The sequence below is a fragment of the Eurosta solidaginis genome, chromosome 1 (assembly GCF_040869045.1).
Source record: "Eurosta solidaginis isolate ZX-2024a chromosome 1, ASM4086904v1, whole genome shotgun sequence".
NCBI lineage: Eukaryota > Metazoa > Arthropoda > Insecta > Diptera > Tephritidae > Eurosta > Eurosta solidaginis.
Window position 1 is genome coordinate 63,690,116 of NC_090319.1, and position 25,811 is coordinate 63,715,926.

Sequence of the window (25,811 nt, forward strand, 5' to 3'; positions counted from 1 at the left end):
AATAAACAGGGTTGCCTTCAATTAAACAACTACCTTTTTTCGGATATCCAGCTATTAAAAATTCTGCATCGGTATAATTTTTTTTGAAGAATACCAGGCACGTATTCCCGAACATTCGAACATACGAATGTGCGCTGTTTTTACCTTTTTTCAAAAATGTTTGAGCCATATCAACGAATGTGACATACAAATAGGAACATCATTACCTTGTTGTCGGCCAGAAACATGAATGTGCCACATTAATTTTTCTGGCCCAACTTTGTGTGATTAAATTATACATTCGTGAAAATGGCATTGCAAATTATTGGGGTTTCCATGTATTTATGAAGCTCTAGATTTACGAACCTAGAGAATCTAAAAGGTAATCCAAAGAGGCCTCTAACACAAAATCGGAAAAAGTGCACATTCATGCTTCTGGCTAGCGGGCGACGATATACTGAATGATGCCCTTTCTTATAAAATGGCAAATTAGCCAACATCGCGAATCACACGGTCGAAAATAAATTTTTCTCCGCAAAATTATTGTAAAATTCAAATCTACGAACAGAAAACATTCGACGGTAGAATAATAAACGAACAAAACAACCCATTTTTGACACAATATTTTAACCTTTAAAACTTGTTTACAAAAAAAAAAGCATTAATAAAGATACAACAGACAAATGTGCAAAAACAAATGAACAAAAATAGACGCACCAAAAACACATAAAAAAAAAGGTCAAACGACTAAAATTACTGACTTCTACCTGCCACAGCTAACCACACATGCTGATTAGTGAAAGCCACGGCCGTTTCTAAATGAACACACAAACGTCTATTTTGACAATATCTGCTCGTTTGTTTTCGGGCTATAAATACAAGACAAAATTAAAAGAAAAAATGATACTGAATTTGGCCGAAACCGTTTGTCTCCAAAACCAAATTTGACAAATGATGACGGAAGATCGTTCCAATTTACATCAATTTCTTTGTTCTTTTCTCCAATTTTTTTTTTTTTATTATTATTTATTTTCCTCAATTTTTTTGTTGCTGTGTTTAAACTTACCCAATGACACACGTGCTGGTACGGCACCTTGATCAAGCCAGAATGACACCCATGAGACAATGACCAACATACAGCATGGGATATAAATTTGTATTAAGTAATATGAGAATTCTCGCTTGAATAGTAGATCGACTTTGAGGCAACTGTATTCACCTATGAGTATACAAGGTATACGTACATAAAAGTCAAAACTGAAAAAAATATATCGTTTTGGGGAATTTACACAAATCAAAAAAATTACAATTATCAAATATAAATATAAACATATTTAAGGAAAATTAGTAGTAAAAGAAGTGTAAAATATTATAGAAAGTTTAAAAAAGAGTTAGTTGAAAAATATATATATATACAACAAAGAAGTAGAAGTTTGTACAAGAAAATAAATTGCAGTGTTCTTTTTATAGACATTTTCACCAAATACCGCTGATAATAATAATTTTTTTAATTCTTTTTGGAAAACAAAAAATGTTTTAAACTTAAGGATTTCATTATCCAACTTTTAGGGCTGAAGTTTAGAAGCAGCATAATCGGAGGTACCCACCTGATGAATCTCGGCTATATAACTGATATGACATCATCGGACAGACAAAACTTAAAGTACAGTCGGAAAACGGTACTATTGGTCACTATACAGTTATAATATTTCAAACCAACACTTGCAAACTCCATGTTGTTGTTGTTGTAGCCATAAGAACCATCCCCGAAGGCCTTGGGGAGTGTTATCGATGTTGATGGTCCTATGCCGGAGGCAGATTCGGTACGTTCCGGTAACAAGCACCATAAAGCTACTAGCCCGACCATCTCGGGAACAATTTGGTACGACCACATGCAACCTTCTAGGCCATACCACCCTACCATCCCCTAGATCCTTCAGGAGTTTGTGGTCGCCAGAGCCTCGGCTGTTAATGAAACAGGATTCACCACGGGTAGGTGAAGTTTACAATTGGGTTGGAGAAGCTATATATTGCGCTGGCAACCCTTTTACAGGGTTGCGCTACACAACCCCTTGAATCAATTTGGTATTTTAGTCGCCTCTTATGACATGCATACCGCGGGTATAATATAAGCCCCCTACTCCGCTGTGGCTTGTAAGCTCCATCATTTCTTCTTCAACTACTTTTTCTCATTTTTCACGAAAGCACCAGGTAATTGCTACATGTTGATGAAACATGTTGCTAAAGAATTACTGGTAATTTTCACTTCTGGGGAAGAAACCTAAGGTTATTTGCTTGACCAGTTAATGTTTAAGTGCACATAAAAAATAAATCAGACGTACGTATGAAGTGCGCTTTCTGAAAAATATCTTGGCTTTTCTGTTCCAGAAAAGGTTCTAATTTTGGTGGACTGGATATATGTAGCTCTTTACTTTCTAACATTGAATTGTGAACTAGGAAAAGACGAAGTCATAGAAATCAACTATTGCCCACTCACTTTTAGCTTATCCCGTGTAGAAAATCTTGGAATGAAATGATAGCGTAGCCATGTTGTTACCGCACAATTCCAATGATAGCGGACTTAAGAACAGTTTCGAAAAGAGGGCTACTCTCCTTATCGTGTTCCGTGTTCAGCAACAGTAATATCGAGTCTGGTAAGGCATTATATATACGCGTCATGAAATTATAATGGTAGCAGGTGCCAGGTAATTTGGGTCAATAAAGGAAATACTACATCCTCTGGAACTCTGCTTAAGCCTATAGAGCTTGTTGAATTGTTAAACCCAACGAAATTTATGGTCTGAACGGGATTTAGTCACGATCACTTACTAAATATTTATTATTAATTTAAAACCAACATCCGTTGGTAAATTCACAAGTTGTGGTACCAAAACGACACTGTAGCGCTATTGAAAATCAATTGGTACTCGCCAAATTTACGAACCAATTGTCTGAAGACAGTCTTATACAGGTATTTTGCAAATGTATGGAAGCTTGAACGGCATCGTATATGTAGAAGCGCCGCCTCATTAAAACAGCAATAATAACACGAGCGATGGCGGGAAAATATAATTCAGAATGTTCTGCGGGCGTTATAACCTTGCCGTATAGGAATTTAAAAAGAGGGAACATAAAATGTACGGCACTCTGAAGAAGTGCTTTAGTAATCGTAAAGCTATGGTCAAAAGAATTCAGCTGGTATTGTTACGAAAAACTTTTTTACAACATTGGTTAGACCGATAATATAATATGGATTGATACTATGTATTTCGCGATATCAAGTTCTTGCATATAAGTTAAAATTAATTCAAAAACAGTTATTACTTTTAACCTTGAGCGATTTTCAGTGGAACTCCTTGTATTATCTACCCCCCTTATATTAATCGGCTAAAACTATTAAATTTTCATAGCCTTGTGTGTCGTACAGGGATGCTTGGAGTCATTTTTATGATCAAATTAGTGAACGGATTGGAATGTAGGCCATTCTTACTGAGCGAAGTTAATTTTTATGTTCCTTCTTGGTCAACTAGACATTTTAAGCCTCTTTTCCTGGAACAATATAGAACCAATTTTCTCTCCAACTTTCACTCCATCGCAATTGATAGTTCGGAATCGTCTTTTAACATTAAACAATTTGTTCGCTCTTCTCTCAATAATTGGCAACTTGATGATTTTTCTTTACAAACTATTCTCTATGTAAAAAGAGCAATCCAAGTGGTTTTTTACTCACCTGATGAGTTTAAAAATTCTCTGTAGCTAAGAAATTTTAGATCTCGACGCTTAGCCAAGTCCTGCCTTTCAACGACTCGGCAAACAAAAATTAAAAAATTAAAGAAAACTATTGGGAATTATTATTATTGCCTACACATCATCTTGGTGTAATTAATATAAATGTAATAATTTGAATGTATATTTCTTAATAGGGATCACTTTTTAGTAAGGTGTCTAGAACGCAGGGTGGTGTGTTTAGAAACGAAACATGAATTGCAGTTTAGTTTGAAACTAAAGGCAAATCGTGTCATAAATTGTATCAATTGATACTTTTTTTTATTAAAAAGCGAAAAATTTGGTAGTGATGAGTTGTAGTATAGCTACTTCACCTACAAGAGTGTTCTGTTCAAATTGGTAGCTTATAAAGTTACACAATTACCACACCAAATGCGTTCCTGTAAGATTGCGGGTAAACTGATAAATTTGAGCAGCTGGTATTTTGATGTTAAATGTATACAATTAACTACTCATTTATTGCTAAGTAATATTTTACACCTTAGTATCAGCAAAAGAACACTACATGAGAAATAAAATGAAATAAAGTTAAAAAAAAAATAAACTTTTTAAGTCATAGGCAAACTTAAATGACAGCAGCTTTTTTCTATAATTTTTTATATTTTCTTTATTCTTATGCCAACAAAAAGATTAACGGAATTGAACTTTTTCTCAAAAAAAAATCTTTATTTACATAATTACTTGTTTTTGTAATAAAATTACATTTTAAACGTTCATTTCCGTTAATTTGTTGGCAAGCGTCCTATACTCTTCAAGACAAAGTTGTTTATTAGTTCTCATTCTCATATTTTTTTTCTGTGGTATATTTTAAACTTTTTTAAAGTTTTTTCTAATTTTAATTTCATTTACGTAGCTTTTAACTCAATTATTCCCAATTTATCTCATCAATGCATCTGGCATAAAGAAAATTGTTCATTTAGTTAAATTTCAATTTGTCTTGCATTGTGAAGTTTTGGTTTTGTTTTTTTTTTCTTTCTGCGTAGTAATTACAAAATTGCGTGAAAAGTTAATAATGTGAATGTCGAAAGTTTTGAAAGTTGGTTGTTTGTTTTTGTGTTGTGTAGTGTTTTTGTTGTCTGCTGCAGTGAAAATGTGTACCTTAAAAGTGTGGGTAGGGATGAAACGATAATGGATACCAAGAAAATTTGTAGTAGATACTTTTGTATCTAGTACTGAGTAGGTATCGGAAAAAAAAGTTGTGTCGAAACACGATTTATCGACAAATTTAAAAATTTGATTATTACTTCGATAAGGAAACGGCCTTAACATTTTTTCACAAGTCGGCTGAATACACTCTGGAACAGACTATATCTACGTTTTTCGCCGCTTTAAAACTGGTCGTACTTTAAAAATAACACTGGGTCCACACCGGCTACGCGATCAACAGTACTTCTCCATGGAACAATTTTCTGCATACACTGTTGGATTTACATACGAGGTGTGGCAATTAAGCTCCGGAAATTTGTCAATAAAAAAATTAGGTTTTAGGATCAATTTTACCAGCAACCTTCACAATAGTCTTCCTCTAACTATATGCAACGACTCCAACGTTTCTCCCATGATTGGAAGCGCCCTTGGTAGTCCGTTAGTTAGCCAGTCTTGCACAACCAATGAGAAATGGGCCGGTAAATTGTAGTGTTGCAAGATCCAGATCCTTGTCGAGTTCGAGTCACACACGGAAATATGTACCCGCAACCTCTTCAAAACGCCAACATAGAAGTTTTCAATCACTGTATGACCAGCGGGAATGTATTCACGATTAATGATGCTGTGGATATCGGAAAAAACAACTAAAATTGCTTTCAGATGTGACTTTGACATCCTTGCTTTCGTTGGAAACTCGCCACCCTTTTCCACGTACTGTTAAATTTTTTTACGCGTCTCAGGGTCGTACTCAAATAGCCAACTGCCATAGTCCCTACTTCCGAGGGTTTTTCGCCAGATTTGAATGTAGTACATCACACATTTTCACTACGCTACTCAAAAAATGCAAAAAATACGCATAAAACACAAATAAAACATTCTATCTACTTCAAATTTGGACTCAAACTAAAAGGAGGATCCCCCACTCTCAGACAGATGATGACGAATGGAGAAGTGTTGCCAGTTTTTAAATTATAACTAATTTCGTAGTACTTAATTTCCATACCTCGTAGAACGCTTTGCTGCATTATTTCGCTTGATAGATAAGTTCAGCGTACGGCCGAAAATAAATCACGCTATGAAAATTGTGTGGGTTGCCAAGCGAGGCAAAAAGTTGAGACAGGCGGATTTACATAAGTGCTTTCATTCGCTTTCGCACTTTGACGGCACCACAAGACTTTGTTGATTCTACAGCTTCAAATCGGCCAAAAATCTACGTAAGGCCAGATTAACATAGAACTCTTGTCACGTTGCCGCGCTTTGAAGCTTTGACAGCGTCACGAGTTGTGAATATCTTAGCTTCGCATTACATTTCGCAAATATTCTGTTGGCTTGTAAAGCGAGGCAAAAAGTAGAGATATCGTTAACTTAAGGCGTATGTACATAAACACTTTGGTCGCTTTGGTGTTTTGACAGCGCTATATGACAGCGATGACGATATGAAAAGCATTGCCGCTTCGCTCGCTTTAAATCTACCAACGATCAATGTGAGGCCAGATTTACGAATAATTCTTGCCGCGTTGCTTCGCTTTGGCATCCTCATGAGTTAAGAATATCTTGGCCCCAGCTTAAATTTCACAAACCTTCCGGTATATTGTAAAGCGAGGGAAAAAGTAGAGACATCCTTAACTTAAGGCGTATTTATATAAACACTTAGTCCCTTTGCTTCTCTTTGACATGTAGACAGCGCTATAAGACACAAATTAAAAGCATTCCCACTTCCTTCGCTTTAAATCGACCAACGATCTATGTAAGGCCAGATTTACGTAGAACTCTTGCAGCGTTGCTTCGCTTTGACAGCGTCATGAGTTAAGAATGGCTTGGTCCCGCTTTACATTTCGCAAACTTTCCCGTGTATTGTCAAGCGAGGCAAAAAAATTAGACATTGTTAATTTAGGGTGGATTTACATAAACGTTTGTTTCGTTTTGATAGCGCCATAAGTTAAGAATACTAAGTCGCGCTTTAGATTTCCCAAACTTTCCGGATATGAGTGTTCATAAAAGCATTTAAAATGCAATATCTACAAAAGAATTTTCCACTGTTGATCATAAATATCTCTTGGCGCATTTCCCATAACGTTATTATTGATAAAGAAGCCAAAGCGCGTCGTTTAATACATGCTCCGGCATTCTTAATATATTTAGCATTCAACCCCTGTTGTAAATTATGTAGTACAAAAAAGGTAGCGATATAAGTAAAAATCGATACTTTCGTTACTTAGGAGGTATCAATCCTTTTTTTTTTATGCTACTTGCAGGTTGCAGGTCTCGATACTTTCATAGTATCGTTTCATCCCTAAGTGTGTGTATAGGAGTATGTTGTATGAAGTCAGCTGAGAATATTTTCACTAGAAATATGCATACTTTTTCATCTGAAATTTTTATTTATTTAGTATGTATGTATATTAACGTGGGTCAATTTGTATGGACGAAAGTTAACCTATATCGCGCCATCGATTTTTCGATAGGATTTGGGCTCAGGAAAAAAAGTTCCACTACGCATACCCAAAAAAATAATTTTTGAGCCTGCAAAAAAAATCGATTTTTCGACCAAAATTCTTCTAAATCTCCAGAAAAGAATTTTTTTTTTTCAAAACTGCAATTACCAATTTTGCATTTGCCAAATGACACGAAAAAAATACATAAAAAATTATTTGGAGCTTTGAAAGTGAAAAAATGCATAATAAATCGAAAAAATCGTTGAAATTTTGCAGGCTCAAAAAATTTTTTTTTTGGGTATGCGTAGTGGAATTTTTTTCCTGAGCCCAAGTCCTATCGAAAAATCGATGGCGCGATATAGGTTAATAAATGGACCAAGCCTAATGTATATATTTGACGATAAGTAGTTAAACACGTTAAGCAGGAAGGTTAATTTTTATTTAGAAATTACGCTAAGAGTGGCAGAAATTATTTCAAAGCTTTACTAAAATTTACTTACATCAAATACATAATAACAGTTAACGGATATATTTTTTTTTTTGTGTTGGGAGTTTAAATTTTTTGATCACTTCATACAAAATTAAATAATAATATGGTTAAAATTTTAGAAATATGACTTGTTTGAAATTAAAAATTTTTTAATTTTAATTTCTGTAATAAATAATTGTCTTTTTTGTTATCAAATAAATTTCTTCTGATATGTAAAATATTTTTTTTTTAGTAAATGTATTCAAATTCGCACAATTTCATGCTATCAACCCATAATGCAAATAAAGGTAAATTACAATACGGCAAATTGTGTGAATGTTTACTTTGTTTATAATGAAATTTTGTAAAAAATTAATTTTGTTTAGATTTTAATTTGATCAATTTTATTAAAACTATATATTATGTATGACCCAAAAAGAAAGTTTACTAATGATAAAACCGCAAATGTACTTTAGTCTTTTTTCTTCAAAGAAATTTGTTTATATATTTTGAATCTATTTATCTTATATTTAGCTTGCGATATAAAATATACATATGTAACTTGATAAAATATTTAGGTAAGCAAGGTGTTTTATTTTATTTTTTATTTTTGAACAGGGTGGGTCATGCCTATGGAAACTAAATGTCTACAGGGATACTCTCTGTACTTGGCACTACTTACAGACATAAGTATGAACTAGGGCATCCGACATTTAACAATTTCTTCATCTTCCGTTAGTTTTCGAAGTTTACAACAAAGCGTTCCGTTGAAAACGGTTGGTAAACCGGCCGATCTTTAGCGCCGTAATATAGCGACACCGTTTTTGGAGGCAACGAAGCCTTAGTACTCTAGTTTTCTTTAAGTGCAAAATCCCATACAATTTTGTATGGAAAATATTACGAAATTGTGGCGTGGTTTAAAGAACTAAAAATACTAGTTATTAGTTGGATATTTTTGTTTTAACTTTTTAAGTAAAACTTTATGGAGCGATTCGGTGGAAAAAATGTGAAAATGCGAGGCACCCTATTATGCGTACATATTAATTGAGTGCTGCCAATTCTCATAGTACTGAACCGGATCGTTACAATGAGATTTGTTCGTGGTCCAGAGCTAGAAGGCTCATTGGAACGCCGTAAACATAAACAAAGTGAAAATTACTGTCGTGGATTGTTGCAACTAGACATAGTGACAAGCGGTGGTCGTAATAAAGTTAGTTTGCTGCGCGGAGCACGAGTCCTATAAAGTTCTCCATTCAAATACATGTGTGCGACATTTCACTAATACTCGTACGAAACGAAGACAAGACGCATCATGTGTGTGGGGCGTTACTTTAAAAATATTTATTGCCAGGTTATTGAGGGTACTTTTGTTTTTTAGAAATAATTCCCAAAAAATTTTAACAAATCTCAACCCCCTAAAAAATTTTGTATGAAAAGTTGATTGTGATAAAAAAAATTTTATATTAATATTTCTCATGCATTTAAGAGCTCAAAATCTAAAGAAAATTTTAAATTTTCAAAATGTAGAAATGAAACACTACTGATTATTAAATTTGAAATTTCTCTTCATAAGTATGCATGACTATGATTATAGACTGGGTCTAAGAGGTGGTGATGATAAGTTTACTGCAATCTGTGTGGTGGTGTTCTATGGGTATGTATGTAAGTAGTTAATTGGGTAAGTAAGTGGTTAAGTACTTATATATGTAGGTTTTAAGCATTAAGTATTATCGATATATAGTTTTTGAATAACAAACAACTTCTTCTTTGCATATTTTAGTAGTTTAGAAAAAAAAAAGCATTATCGAATTAAAAGTAAACAATGTGAATATATATTATTAAGTAAGCAGGTAAATATTAAACAAGCACAACATAAAAAACGACAACAAGTAAGTTTATCAAATATACTAATTATACGTATAATTATATAATTTAAAGAAGAGGCATTTGAATAATAGAAAATCAACGCGGGAAACTGAAGTTATTAAGTACTTATATAAATATTATAACAAATAGCATAATTGAATTGTTTAAGCAAATTATTGTATACAAAAAAATATTTAATAAATGCTTAAATATATATGTATGTATATTAAATTTTTGTATATGCTTATCTATATATAAAAATGTTGTATTATTGTTGTAACTATTGATTGTATGTTGTATATTCTTAAATAAATGATCGATTGCAAATGCAAATCGCATTGAATGCCACTAAGTTGTTAATTGAAATATTATTTATAATATAAGAAATAAATAATATAAAAAAAAGCCACAAAAACATACCCGTGTTGGTTTTACTGTTGCAATAATCAGTTAAGAATTTTTCAAGTGTAAAGCGAGGTAGGTGTAAATTCTTAACCACTTGCACTGGATCACCTTCTTTCCACAGAAAGACCAAATCATTTGTTGTCCAACCATCTGTAAAAAATGAGTGGAAATTTAAATGAGTGAACAGCTATCAAATTATGTCTCTGAAATATTAAAAATTATTAATAACACATTTTAATCAAATTAATCAAGTGAAAACTAAAAATCACGTTGCTGCCTTACTACCCAACTAGACAAATGTTATATGTTTATTTTTTTACGGCATAGATATAACATTTGAAATAAATGTTTCGTAAGATTCACACAACCAAGATCAAATACAAACTGTCATCTAAATCGAAATCGTTCTGCGATAATGGATTACCATCTGTTATGAAGTAACACGACTTGATTTCAGTTAAGGATAACTGTGTTGCTAATATGTTTGCGGGAATCCTTAAATAAATCATTCTAAGGCTGCTGATTTCTGTCGGGTATCACTCAGCTGTCCATTTTGGTTTCTTATGCGTGAGGTCATGCCGATGATGTGTCAGCTGACTTGGGAAATCTTGTATTACAAACAATAGAGCAGGGCTCTTAAAAACTGAAACTATAACTGTGTTGGTGTGAGTAATATGATTGTAGTGCTAGAGCTTTGGTCGTTGATTTACTAGCAACGCAGCAAGACGAATGCTAGCATTGTTTGCTTACATTCAAAGTATATTCTCTATATATATGCTATGAAAATATTAAGGGAGTTAAGAATTTTGTGTATTTGGTGTTGGAAACGCTGCTATAGCAAATGAAAGATACGGATCTTGAACAAATTTTTTTCGTTTTAAATTTTGATTTGCTATTTTTTTGCTGAAAAAACTAAATATGATTTTTGATATGGGAACCCCAACATTTTCCCTAAAAATGATGTGCGAATCTGATTCTGTATAATACGGATTTGCTCTAAAGATGTCTTAATGTATACGCTCTATTCTAACAACAACCAAATTTTTGCCCAACTTTGTTTTAACTCTTAGTTTTGTTTTTGTTGTTGTTGTAGCGATAAGGAAACTCCCCGCAGGCCTTGGGGAGTGTTATCGATGTTGATGGTTCTTTGCCGGATGCACATCCGGTACATTCCGGTAACAAGCACCACAAAAGTACTAACCCGACCATCTGGGGAACGATTTGGTATGACCACATGACACCTTGTAGGCCTAGTTTTCAAGAAGCTCTGTTGATTGTCATCCACGAGTGAGCGTGTTTTGGCGGCTAAGTGGTGTGAAGTACTGATAGAACAACATTAAGGCCCGGTTTATCAGTACAAGTTCAACTCAGTTTGTCAGTTAATCTACGCTTAAACTTATTCTGCAGTTTTTCAGTCTACTTTAACTGAAGTTAAAGCTAAAGCGGCCGATCTGCCAGGGTTAAACTCTAGTTAACCTATAAGTTATTTGCGTTGGTTCGAAATGGCGTCGAATATACCCAACAAACATTTGAGCTTGAGTACTATTACAGAGTTGTTTCGAAACAGTAGCTAAACTCGGGATCATAGCGTACTCAGCAAGAGGGAATTTTTTATAAATTATAAATTTGTTATGTTGAAAAGATTGAATTCCCAAATTGTGGCTCTCTAACGGGATCAAATGTAAGATTCCATACTACAGCATTTTCACGAAAATAAAATAAAATAGGTATATTTTATTTTTAATTAATTACAAGATTTTTGTTACCGATCAGTTTGTTTGGCATGCAAATTTTTAATTTTTATAAGCTTTTCTGATCTAATCGTTGATAGTGCGAATAAAAGAGACTTATTCCACCTTTTAACTCAACGTTTCGCCAAATTTCGTTGGCATCATCAGGAGTTAAGATATCTAAAATAAATAGTTAGTTAAGATATCTATATTAGTTCCAAAGCATATTAGATTTCTGCCTCAAAGATAACAATTACTTCACACACAACGACAAAATGTATACACAAACTTATTGCATGCCCATGGGCAACCCCCTCTCCCCCACTATTGCCGACATGGTCATGGACGATGTACTCAACTTCACATTCATGGAACTCCAAAAACAACACGGCATACTAATCAAATTTCTAGTCAAACACGTAGACGACATCTTCGCGATTATTGAAAAGGACGACGCAAATATAATTTTAGATATACTCAACAAATACCACAACAAGTTAAAATTCACTATAGAGAAAGAAGTAAATGGCAGTATCCCTTTCTTGGACACCCGCATTCACTACAACAACAATAATTTGATTTTAGATTAGTACTCTAAACCAACGGCTTCTGGGCGCCTAATGAACTATTTTTCTTCTCAGCCCTTTAAATATAAAATTAATACAGCAAATAATTTTATACATAAAGTATTATCAATAAGCCATCAACAGTTTCATGAGACCAATGTAAGAAAAATTAAAAAGACGCTTAAAAATAATAACTACCCTGACTACTTAATAACCAATATAATCGACAAAAAACTAATGGACATAAAAAACACAACAAAACAAACGCCAAATATAGACAACCAAACAAAGCGATACTTCAGTGTCACATACATTCCCAGGCTGACAGAAAGTCCCGCACATGATCATAATAATAAGAAAACATCCCACACAACATTGGCATTTAAATCGAATTGCACTCTAGTGACGTGTTTCACAAAAACAAAAAGCCCTATAGATATCCAACAACAAAGTAATGTAGTATATGAAATACAGTGCAAAGGTACCGACAGCGAAAACTGCAACAAAGTGTACATCGGGACAACAAAAAGAACACTAGGTACGCGATTAGCTGAACACGAAGCCGACATGCGCAAACAAAAACAAAGCACAGCTTTATCTCAACACGCGGTAACAAACAACCACACAGCTGACTTTGCAAATACAAGAATATTGGACAAAGAGAAAAGAGAAAAAACGAGATACACCATAGAGAGCCTTCGAATACTTCAAAAAAGAGAACATACGATTAACAGAAGAGGAGCCACTGACAATATTGCCGCTTCATATTTATTACGTTTATAATATTTATAGTGAAAAGTTTACCACAAAAAACGATGGTATCGATTTTTGATTTAGTTTTAATAGTTTAATGGTTTTAACATATTTTAATATTTAAAGCAACACATTTTTATGTAAGTAAGTGCAAAATTAACATTATTGTCAAGTGTAATTTTTGTTTTATGTGTAATCATGTTCACCGTCTGCTTACATATATGTATATATGTATATATATATGTATGTATATATGTATGTTAAAAAAATATACAAAACTTATTGTAATGTTCGCTTTCTTTTATTAAATAAATATAGATATCTTAACTCCTGATGATGCCAAGGAAATTTGGCGAAACGTTGAGTTAAAAGGTGGAATAAAAAAAATAAATAAATGTAAGGCGCGATAACCTCCGAAGAGATCTAAGGCCGAGCTTCTCTTCCAATTTGCGTCGTGCTCCTCTTGATTTTCCCTACAAATTGGCCGGACGGGACCTACATGTTTTATGCCGACTCCGAACGGCATCTGCAAGGCAGATGAGTTTTCACTGAGAGCTTTTCATGGCAGAAATACACCCGGAGCGCTTGCCAAACACTGCCGAGGGGCGACCCCGTTTAGAAAAATTTTCTTCTAATTGAAAAACCTTATTTCTAAAATTTTGATGCTGCTTTGCTCGGGAGTTGAACCCGAGGCATACGGTGTGATAGGCGGAGCACGCTACCATCACACCACGGTGGCCGCCAAGGTGGAATAAGTCTCCTTTATTCGCACTATCAACAATTAGATCAGAAAAGCTTATAAAAATTAAAAATTTGCATTTAATTAATTACGCTTCATTACTCCTATCAACCAGGTGTATACTTCTCACAATAAACAGCTGCTGGAAATGTTTTTTCAACTCCACCTCAACTCGATATCCAATGTAGGATATCAACTGGATTGGATTATACATAATTTGATAATGAAAATAACATTGGAGATCAACTCGAGAACTCTAAGAGAATTATCTGGTTTAGGAATAATGATTTTGGACATCACCTCCTGAACTGGATATATATTTCGCTGGAGAAATATCTTTTAAATGTTTGTTGGGTAAGCAAAATCCAGCTGCTGTCGTATTTACAAATTATCTAGATAATAAAAAACCAATGTTCCCCCACAAAGAGGCCTACCCCAAAGGCGGCCTTAAACTGTGTCTGAAAAACTGCTCAGTAGTTTAACTGGAGTTAAAATTTGACTAGAATTTAAGCAAACTTAGTTTAAGCTTAGCTTAACCAACTACTGAAAAACCGGGCCTAATTGTTTTTCCAATGATAGTATACACATTTTTGGTGATATAGTGTTGAAATAAACAACAACAGGGAGTTCATCACAAACGTTACTTCAAGTCAAGTTAAAAAACAATTATTACCTGACGATTGTCTAATCGGCTGTAGAGAAATCGGGCCAAATATAACTTGTATACATAGTGTAATATATATTTTCTCTTACAAACATAATTATCTGTTATATAAGGGTATGTAATTTAATTTTTTGTTCCACTTACAACTAGCCATTCGTAGTGAACATATTTGTCGATCTAATGGATATAATTTCAAATTCATAGGACATGCCAGCGTCAGTGAGATACGAATACTATACAGCACAGAACCATTTGGAAAGATTCGTATATATACATTGGGCATAATTATGTTGTGGAAATGGCCTTCTTTTTCATTTGAGAAGAACAAATCCGGCATCCAGACGCGATTCGCTTCAGTTAATGTTAGGTATTTGAGGCGACCTGTTAATAAAAAAATAGAGTTACATATTTTCCATTAACAAAAATATATATCTTAAATTTTTTTATGACTTAGTACTTCAATTAAAAATACATACATGTATGGATTAAGTGCCTACTAAAATACACAAAAAAATACAAAAATAAGTGGGAATGACATTTTACTTTAGACAAAATGGTTTTTTGCAAAGGTGATTTCAACAACGTAATCTCACTTTTCATTAGCTCTATTTTCCAGTATTTAAGTTAAGTTAGGTTAGTTTAGAGTGGCCACCGGTGCGAGCACCAGTGCACTTAGGCCCAAAAGGTCTCATTGGATCCCACGTGGATCTTTCCCCTACTCAAACCAACAGTTCGATTCAGCAAATGTCAGGAATTAGCCAGATCACAAAGATCGTCAAAGAAGGGAGATTCCAGAGATTTCTTTCTCTTGCGCCGAAGCGTAGGACAGTCGCACAGAAAATGCTTGACTGTTTCTATCTCCTCTTTGTCTTTGCAGCTGCTACAATAATCATTATAAGGAGCACCCTGCCGTTGTGCATGCTTCCCGATTGCTATGTGGCCGGTTATAAGTCCAACCACAAGAGATATGTCCCGCCTTCCAAAAATAAGGAGACTTCTTGTACGTCTCGCGTCCCATTCAGGCCACACGAACTTAGTGTGGTAGCAAGATTCGAGATTGCTCCATCTCACACCCGCTTCCCTAAGGAAAATTCCTTTCAAAATGAGCTTACAGGTAGCGATTGGCATGCTAAATCCCTTCCAGGACGACGAAAGCGGATCGGATGTGCCCCCTCTTGCAAGTTTGTCAGCCATCTCATTGCCCGGTATTTCCGAGTGTCCAGGCACCCATACCAGACTGAGGGAAGTTTGTCCAGCGATCTCGTTAAGATATTTGCGGCACTTCTCTACTGTGCAGCCTGACTGTCAGAGTAAATACAAATTTTACTATTATATTTCCAGTATTTACTTGAATTACAAAAGTATTAAATTTTGATTGCTTCATTTTTCATACAAATTTCTCCAAAAAATTTGTTTTCGTAGTAAACTCAAAGATAGTAAAACTCAAAGGCAGTTCTGTATGATAGTCAACCCTCTAAAATATGCATGCCCAACTTGTCAGAATAAGGGAAAGCGTGAACGGGATGCGAACACCTGAATATTATGCAATATAATGGTTTTTTCTATACTTTAAATATACGACCAAAAACGGAGAAATGTTTTTCAAAACTATTGTGAATTCATACAAGTAGCAAATGTTTGATAAAAACGTCCACAATAGTAAACAGCCCCGATCACCTGTTCAATCGCTGTTCGATTACTTAAATTATTTTCTCAATAGTGTATTTCAAACATTATTATTGCATTATTTACATATTTTAAAATGCTTGCTTAACTGGCTGCTCAAATTTATTATATTAACTAGATTATAGAAATGAATGTTAATACATATGTAGTCTAATTTTCTATATACACATTTAAAAGAAAAGCTGATTTGAAACACAAATGGACAATTCATGGCTTTTCAATTTAATAACCGTGCGAAAAAAACAAACCGTTCTTTCATTCTCTGGCCATTCGCGACAGCCGTAGATGCGCAGAACCAAGGCGAATCTATACCAGGTGGTGGCAAAGCGAATTCAATCAATTCGCCGTACAGATGAATGTCAAGTCAAAAGAAAATTTTCATAGATTTCGATTAACTGACATTTTGTTGTACAAGGCTTTGTATGGAAAGTTATCAAGAAGAAGCAATCAGCTGATGGCATAACACCACCTGTAATGAATTCGCCTTGCGCAGAACGAAGCAATTTTGAACTGGTGAATGCGCAATCTTCTGTGTGTGGTTTGTGCAAGGCGAATTCATTACAGGTGGTGTTATCCCATCAGCTGATGAAGAAGAAGCATTCTTGATAATTTCCCATACAAAGCCTTGTACAACAAAATGTCAGTTAATCGAAATCTATGAAAATTCTCTTTTGACTTGACATTCATCTGCACGGGGAATTGATTGAATTCGCTTTGTCACCACCTGGTATAGATTCGCCTTGGATTTGTGGCTACCCACTTGACTGCTTGAGCTAATGAAAGAAAGAGAGAAAAACAAGAGCTAAAGGAAAATGATGTAAAAATTGCCCATAAAAAACAGCAGATCTTTTGTTTACATGCGCAATGCTCAATCTTGTGTGTGTGATTTGTGACAGGTAGCGAATGTCATGAAAAAAAGCTAGAGAATTCCAGTATAAATCAGTTCGGCATTATTTAAATGCAATTTTGGAGCAATATCAGGATCACTTCTGCATTATTTTCAGAATCATTTTGACACTATTTCGGGACGAATTTTGAATTATTTCCTTTCAGGGCTATTTCGGAATAATTTAAGAACTATTTTAGCAGGGTGAGGGGGGCTCTCCATTGTATATAGTACCTAAGGTTTTAAATATTATAGATTATTTAAGGACCGATGGCAATGCAGCCATTTGATAAGTACAGGGTCTTGGCAGGTGGATACAGAGACGTGGTTTACTGCCAAGTATTTCAACATTTTTGATGTTGCTTTGCCGGGACACCCAGGATCTTCAGCGTGGTAGGAGGAGCACACCACCACCACACCACGGCGGCCATCAAGTAATTTTTTGCCTGAGGTTTTTTAAAAAATGTTTTTGTTGCGACACAAATAGATTTCCGAAATGGTAAGAAACTTAACATACGGTTATTATAGGGATTTGCAAATAATTGTCATTCCTCAAAATTTAAACCAGAAAAACCATGCAACATCCCAATCATACATTTTTGGGATTATGTAAGAGCGGTCGCCAGGACCAATTTGAGATAATTTCTTGACCAGGTCCGCCGAGAGAAAATCCGGGCCCGGGGGAAAAAAATACAGGCACCTAAACTAAAATGAACAAATTCTCGAAATGAAAATTACCGTGTTTTACATATTTATATGCTGCCTCGCTGTTGGTGCTTCAATACAGAGCATGCCAAGTCCTGTAAGGCGTTCTTGAGTTGAACACGATCAATAGAAGTTCTTTATCCTTCCAATAACACTGAAGGAGCGTTCAGCACTAGCTACCGTAACAGGTATCGTGCAAAAAATACGTAGAGCAACACAAATGTTAGGAAAAATTGTAGCTAGATTTAGAGCACAGATAGCATTCAACAATTCAAATGGTGACAGATTTTCGTTAAAATTTGCTGAGTAAATGTGCTTCAAGTGGATCATTTCACCTCCTAAACTCTCGAAAACGTCTGAATTGTATTTGCTGACAAATTGAACGGCATTTTCTCGTATTGAAACCTCATCCATGTATCCAAATTGCCACAAAGAAGAAAAAGTGTTCTTCAAATTTTTCATGACAGCAAATCGTTCGGTAATACTAATCGAATCAACTATCACCAAAAAGGTGTTGTTTTTGGAATCAGTCTCGTGATCGTCGTTGATTGTCTCGTTCTCTTCACATTCATAAAAATGTATTTTACTATTCCTCTTTCGAACGTCAGGAAACTTTGGTGAGATTCCCAATCCAGTGGCGTCTGTTTTGCATTCGCGTAAATGTTTTCCCAATTGATTTCTGATCGAATTTAAATCAGAGATCAAACTTTCTAAGTTTATAACTTCGATATCGATCGTAGTATCCCTGGCTTGCAGAGTAATGTTTCTTTCATTAATAACTGTCAAAATCTTGAGCCAAATGGAGGAAAACAAAATACATTCATACTTGCTGATGTATTGAATAACGCCATTAACGTCACCATATGTTTCCGCTGTCGAACTTAGCCCAAGTAACTCGTTTAGTGCCTGTTTCAATCCTTGGCTACGATTTGCAAAAGGCTTAACTGCCTCAACTTATAATTTATTTATTTTCTGTAAGCAAAAAGCTTGGATAGCATTTTGAGATTCCCGGGCCCCTCCAAAGCCCGGGCCCGGGGTAAATGACCCCCTAACCCCCCCTCCCCTCCCCCTCTCGTCGGGCCTGTTCTTGACTGTTGGGAGTTAATTTTTTGTGATAATTTCGGGATTTTTTCGTTGGGATCATTCCGAGACTATTATGAGATCATTTCGGCATTGTTTTAGTTACTGTTTCGAAATCAATGTGAAAATGTGTTATGGAACATTTCGGGATTATTTACACAATTGTTTCGGGACTATATCGAGATTGTTTCGGGACCATTTTAAGATTGGTATGGATCTTGGGATCATTCCGGAGCCATTTCGAAAAAGTTAGGTTGTTTCATTTGCGACTATTACGGGATAATTTTGGTATTATTTGTAATCATTTAGCAGGGTTCGGAAAAATAAATTTACGAATACGAAAAGTTATCGGTTTGTTTTGATTATCAGACTGTTATCGGCATATTAAAAGTTTGTTATCGACGATTTATGGGCTTGTTATCAATAGAAACTGTTCTCGAAGGAATATCGGTATTATTCACGTGTCATCGGTTTATTACCGAAAAGTTACCGAAAAAATATAGCTTTTAAAGCTATCCCTTGGCATGTGGGAATAGATGGAAATGAAAAAGTGGATGGGCTAGCTAAGCTTTGACCATAGACGTTTCAATCAGATTGGGCGAGATTAAAAGAAGGCGAGTGCTGCGCATGATTGACCAGGCAGGAAAAGCGTAGAACCAAGCGCGGGGCTGCAAATCGTCGAAGATTATATGCAGGTCTTTCAACCTTAGACTAACCAATTTACTCTTATCATTGAAAATAGTGGACTGTAGGCTCGTGATGAGTATTCCATTTCACTGCCTTCTGCCGTCACATGCTTTTAAATTAGGACAGTCAGGCCCGACGAGAGGGGGGGGGGGGCGCTGAGGGGCTCCTTACCCCTGGGCCTGGGCTTTGGAGGGGCACGGTAATCTCAAAATGCTAACCAAGCTTTTTGCTTACAGAAAATAAAAGAAACCACACCTTTAATCACCTTTCGTAGATAGCATTTTAAATTTCAACAAATTTTATAAATCTTTTAACGTGTCTGCACCCCGCATAAGGTGTTGTTGGTTTTTGGCGTTGGCTTTGTAGCATAAAGTTGAATTCGTTTTCTGTTCCAGCAGAAAAATTCGGTATGATGCAAATTCTTATACAGCGATATACATGTATGTATGTATGTATGTAAAAACGTTGGCGATAACAGTTTTTTGAAAAAAAAAAAACCAGATAACTTTTGGGTTTTGGGGAGTGTTTTGGTTGGAAAATAGACCCTTTCGCTATTTTTTTCCGCAGGCTCCAAAATTATTTTTTTGGGTATGCGTAGTGGAACTTTTTCTTCCTAAGCCCAAATCCTATCGAAAAATCGATGGCGCGATATCGGTTAATAAATCGACTCAGCCTAATACGTATGCATGTATACGCTTAAATATACTTTGTATATACAAATGCATATAAATATGTAAAAGGTGGTAATTTTGATTTTGAGAATTCGTTCATTTTAGTATGGGGGCCCGTATTTTTTTGCCCCCGGGCCCGGATTTTCTCTCGGCGGCCCTGAGGACAGTGATAGTGGATGAAGGGGGCGGGTTGGAGATGGAAATGATCAAGCACGTTTTGTGCCCGTGCTCTACGCTCGCAAGGCTAAGACTACAGCTTTTACAGCTATCAAGATCTAGAAGCAAAGAGCTGTTAGGACGAGCTTCTCTTCCAATTTGCATCGTGCTCCTTTAAATTTTTGCTTAAAATTAGCGGGACGGGATTTACATGTTTCATGGCAAAAATACACACGAAATGCTTGCCAAATCACTGCCAAGGGGCCACTTGGTGTGATAAGCGGAGCACGCAAACAACGGCACCCGCTGCAAGTAGAATGGCTCCTAAACAGCTTATAGTGTTTGCCATGAGGACGGAGTTATTTCATAACATAGGTCCTGATAGGGGGTTTCAGTTTGGTCGCTTCGCAAATTTCTGGCAAAACTATGGACGCATTCAGTCTATGTGAGGTCCTCATGGACCAGTCGGTTCAACCATATCTAACCTATCCTAGCTTACATATACTTATCGATTTGTTATCGTAAAAATATCGAAAACTGATCGATTTGTTATCGAAAAAACATTTATTTGCCATGATTTTTTGTCAAAAAACCATTATCTGAACGATCGGTTGTATGGGATATATATTATATATAGCTCCGATCGAAGTGAGTTTTACAGGAAATCTTCTATGATATATTAGAATATACATCACGAAGGTTCACGTTTTTATATTGGAAATTAAGGGAGAAATGGCTAAAAATCTTTCTATCTGATCGATCGGTTGTATGGGATATATATTATATATTTTCATGAAATCTTCTATGATATATTAGAATAAATATCACCAAGTTTAACGTTTTTATATTGGAAATTAAGGGAGAAATTGCCAAAAATCTTTCTATTTGAACGATCGGTTGTATGGGATATATATTTTATATAGCTCCGATCAAAGGGATTTTTTCAGAAAATCTTCTATGATATATTAAAATATACGTCACCGAGTTTCACGTTTAAACTTTCCAAATTAAGGGAGAAATGGCCAAAACTCTTTCTATCTGAACGATCGGTTGTATGGGATATAACTATATATAGCTCCGATCAAAGTGATTTTTGCAGGATATCTTCTATTATATATTAGAATATATATCACTGAGTTTCACATTTATATTTTATAAATTGCGGCAGGAATGACCAAAATCGTCTTATCTGAAAGATCGGTTGTATGGGAGATATATGTTATAGTGGTCCGAACCTACCGGATCCGACAAATATCTAATATAATACAAAAATACATCCTTGTGCCAAATTTCATTGAGATATCTCAAAATTTGAGGGACTAGTTTGCATTCAAACAGACAGACGGACAGACAGACGGACATGACAATATCAACTCAGTTCGTCGCCCTGATCAATTCGGTATACTTAATGGTGAGTCTATCTTCTATATATCTCAACGTTACAAACATCGGACCAAAGTTAATATACGATTTCATGTTCATGAAAGGTATAAAAATTGAATTAGCGCTTGTGTGGGAGGCACACAGTATTTCGCGTTTTCTGAAAATTGCAATTTTTTTAGTTGTTTGCTATAATTTAATAGTTTCCACTTTACCTTGTATATCATCGAATTTCAGTCGCTCATCTGTCCACTGTTCGCGAAATGTTAACTGCACGCTGTATTCCTGTACGCACGCAAAAATGCATGCAAAAAAATTTCGATTAGTAAAATACATTGTAAGTCAATAATCAACTAATATACTTAATTATAATAATAATAAATGAGTGATTAATATTTTTTACAATGAATGTTTGGTTGGTACTAATAAACTACAATGGATTTTCTGTTTAACTAAAGCGCTCGTTGGAATATTTTTTTTTTTTGCCGGGCATTGCGTTCTTTCGCAAAAGGGTGAAATGGATTAATTGCATAAAACAATTTTTTTGTGAATATTTTTTTTGTTATTTTTAATGAATTTGAATGGGGTTCTACGCATATATGTAATTAGCAAAATAAGGAATTCGTCAAAAAGTTTATATAAGCTTTGATATATTGTTTTAGCGGTATTTTTTTTTTGCGTATGCAATTTTGTGAATGGGTAATAATAAATCGCACGGCTGATTGGGTGACTATTTAAAAGCGAATTTAAATCTGAAATCATGGCTAATACGAATATTGTGGAATGGGCGTTATTCTCGATTGTTTGCTTCTTTTTTTATGGGTTCTATGTTTTCGTTATGTGACGTTTTGCATTGTTTTCATTGACTCTCAGTAGATCGGTTTTCTTAATTTCTAAAGGGCTTATTTTTTATATGTATATATTTCCAATTGTCTCCTCTGAAGCGGGTAGTGATGATTCGGTGTAAGTAATTTTTCGCATAAAAAAATATATGTGGTTTTTCAAGCATTTCAAAAACATATTTATACAGATCAAGCAAGTAAGCGTTATATTCATTCCAAAATACATAATGCAACATCAAAAGCGTATGCAATACCGTAAGCGACTAGCAAAAATTAGATAGGTTAGTATACGTCGATTTATAAGATATTATGGTAACGTCTCATGCAACTTGTGCGAGGTTTTCAATTTCAAAACAAAAAAAAAACAAAATTCAAACGTATTTGAAAAGTACAATGTAATATTAGGCGATTTTATTACAAACTTGTAGACAAACATTCCATAAAATAAAATTAGCATTCCATAAAAATAGTTATATATAACATATGGTTATTTAATAAATAATGTATACATATATGTATTCAAATATATCTAAGTATATATATTTACTCCTAACCTCTTTGGCCCAGTTTTTTAGTAGTTGGTTAAACTTAGCATAGACTTGACTTGACTTGGCGTAAATTTGGCAACTTAGCCACGATTATACTCCACTTAGCGCATACAATCTGGCATCATAATCAATATGAGAAAATGTCAAAATGAAATGGAAACAAAGAAATGGCATCTCAAAATGTAAACGTCACTTAGAACTTACATAGAAAATCTAAATTAAACAGACTTCTAAGTCAAGTTAAGTGTTGCTAAGTTTTGAGTAATCAGTAACATGCAATGTTCATTTAACAGAACTGTAAGTGACAATTCTCAAGTCAAGTCTATGCTAAGTATCAGTAATGGGCCCTTAAGCTTAAACTTAGTATGCTTAAACTGTAGTCAAATTTAAATTTCAGAGCAGTTTTTCAGTCGCAGTTTAAGGCCGCCTTTGGGGTAGGCTTTTTTGTACGGCAACAGTGCTCTTTTATTATTAGATAATTTGTAAATACGGCAACAGCGGGATTTCGATTACCCAACAAACATGGAAAAATATTTCTGCAGTCTTGGAGAAATATATACTTAGTTCTGGAGTTGATTTTCAACATCATTCATGAACTATTCTTAAACCTGATAGTATTCAAGTTGTTATCCAACATCAATCCTTTGAGAAATTTTGTTAAATTTATAGTTATCGAGTTGGCCTTCAACGTCATTCTCAATTTTTTTTCCAACCTTTGAAAGGTTTTGAGAAATGTACAGTTCTCAAATGAATATTCAACACATCTCTCCAGTTGGTATACTACATTGGATGTCGAGTCGAGGTGGAGTTGAAAAAAATTGTCTCTAAGGTGGTAACACCAAAGCCAAAAGCTGTTTATTGTGAGAAGTCAGCAAGTGGTTGATAGCATTAATGAAACGTTATAAACATATGTATTTAATTAGCGAGCTTTGCTCATATTGCTTTATACAATGGTTTTTGTAATTGATATTAGAGAAAAATTGTAAGTTTACAAACGGCGATGGTTACTAGGACATGTTTCTGAATTTCACTTCTTCATCAGCTAGCTTTTCGGGAGCTGAGCGTTGAACTCGAGTCTCCAACATTCATATCAGTGCAAGCCTTTTTTAGCTGCTACGCCATATGAATGTTCCGTTGTTCGCTGTACAATTGGTCTCTAAGAGTTGCCTTTCTTGTTTATATTCCTTTTGATCACCATGTAGGCACATACACTCTGTATGTAGTTTATTCCTAATGGTGTGGATATGATTTTTAGGCGTGCTTTTGAAAGCTTAGTAACATTTGTTCGGATTTTTACAGTATTTGTTTTTAATACTTCCGCTGTTACTATTATATCAATATGATCATATGTATTTAATTAGCGAGCTTTGCTCATATTCAACGAGTTCAACGCTCAGCTCCCGAAAAGCTAGCTGATGAAGAAGTGAAATTCAGAAACATGTCCTAGTAACCATCGCCGTTTGTAAACTTACAATTTTTCTCTAATATCAATTACAGAAACGTTATAAATTTAAAAAAATTATGCAAGTTTTATTTTAGTGAAAATGCTGCAGTGTTGGAATCCTTCATTTGAGTTCAATTAAAGAACCACACTTGATTACAAGTTGAGAAGTATTTTTTTTTTTCACCTTAAGTGACAGCATTTTTTGCTTTATGAAAGATTCCCTTTTTTGCTGAGAGCTGAAAAAAATACAAACAAGTAAGGAAGGCTAAGTTCGGGTGTAACCGAACATTACATACTCAGCTGAGAGATTTGGAGACAAAATAAGGGAAAATCACCATGTAGGAAAATGAACCTAGGGTAACCCCCGAATGTGTTTGGGTATCGAATGGAAAGGTATTAAAGAGTATTTTAAAAGGGAGTGGGCCATAGTTATATAGGTGGACGCCTTTTCGAGAAATCGCCTCAACGGTATACCAGGAGTGACTCTAGAATGTGTTTGTACAATATGGGTATCAAATTAAAGATATTAATGAGGGTTTTAAAAGGGAGTGGCCCTTAGTTGTATATGTGAAGGCGTTTTAGACATATCGACCAAAATGTGGACCAGGGTGACCCAGAACATCATCTGTGGGGTACCGCTTATTTATATATGTAATACCACGAACAGTATTCCTGCCATGATTCCAAGGGCTTTTGATTTCGCCCTGCAGAACTTTTTCTTTTACTTAATATGGTAAGTGTCCCACCCATTTGCAAAGTTTTTTCTAAAGTTATAGTTTGCCTCAAAAAACCAATCCACCATGTTTCATCCCTTTTTTCGTATTTGGTATAGAATCATGGCATTTTTCGAAATTTTCGATATCAAAAATGTGGGCGTGGTCATAGTCAAATTTCGCCCATTTTTAATACCAAGATAAACTGAGTTCAAATAAGTACGTGAACTAAGTTTAGTAAAGATATATCGATTTTTGCTCAAGTTATCGTGTTAAGGGCCGAGCGGAAGGACAGACGGTAGACTGTGTATAAAAACTGGGCGTGGCTTCAACCGATTTCGCCCATTTTCACAGAACACAGTTATCTTCATAGAAGCTATGCTATTACCAAATTTCACAGGGATTGGTAAATTTTTGTTCGACTTATGGCATTAAAATTATTCTAGACAAGTTAAATGAAAAAGGGCGGAGCCAC

At 34.9% G+C, this 25,811-nt stretch overlaps 1 protein-coding gene across 35 annotated transcripts in view; it reads right to left on the reverse strand.

The window, feature by feature from the left end:
- Window positions 1-25,811, reverse strand: part of GluClalpha (glycine receptor alpha 1) — a 182,633-nt gene that overhangs the window by 32,035 nt on the left and 124,787 nt on the right. For all 35 annotated transcript variants that reach the window (XM_067756994.1, XM_067757005.1, XM_067756841.1 and 32 more), the window contains 4 exons: window positions 22,005-22,074; window positions 14,683-14,919; window positions 10,102-10,236; window positions 1,046-1,198 (listed from right to left, as the gene is read on the reverse strand). In XM_067756994.1, the coding sequence (XP_067613095.1) occupies window positions 1,046-1,198; window positions 10,102-10,236; window positions 14,683-14,919; window positions 22,005-22,074 (595 nt within the window). The remainder of the gene's footprint in view (window positions 1-1,045; window positions 1,199-10,101; window positions 10,237-14,682; window positions 14,920-22,004; window positions 22,075-25,811) is intronic.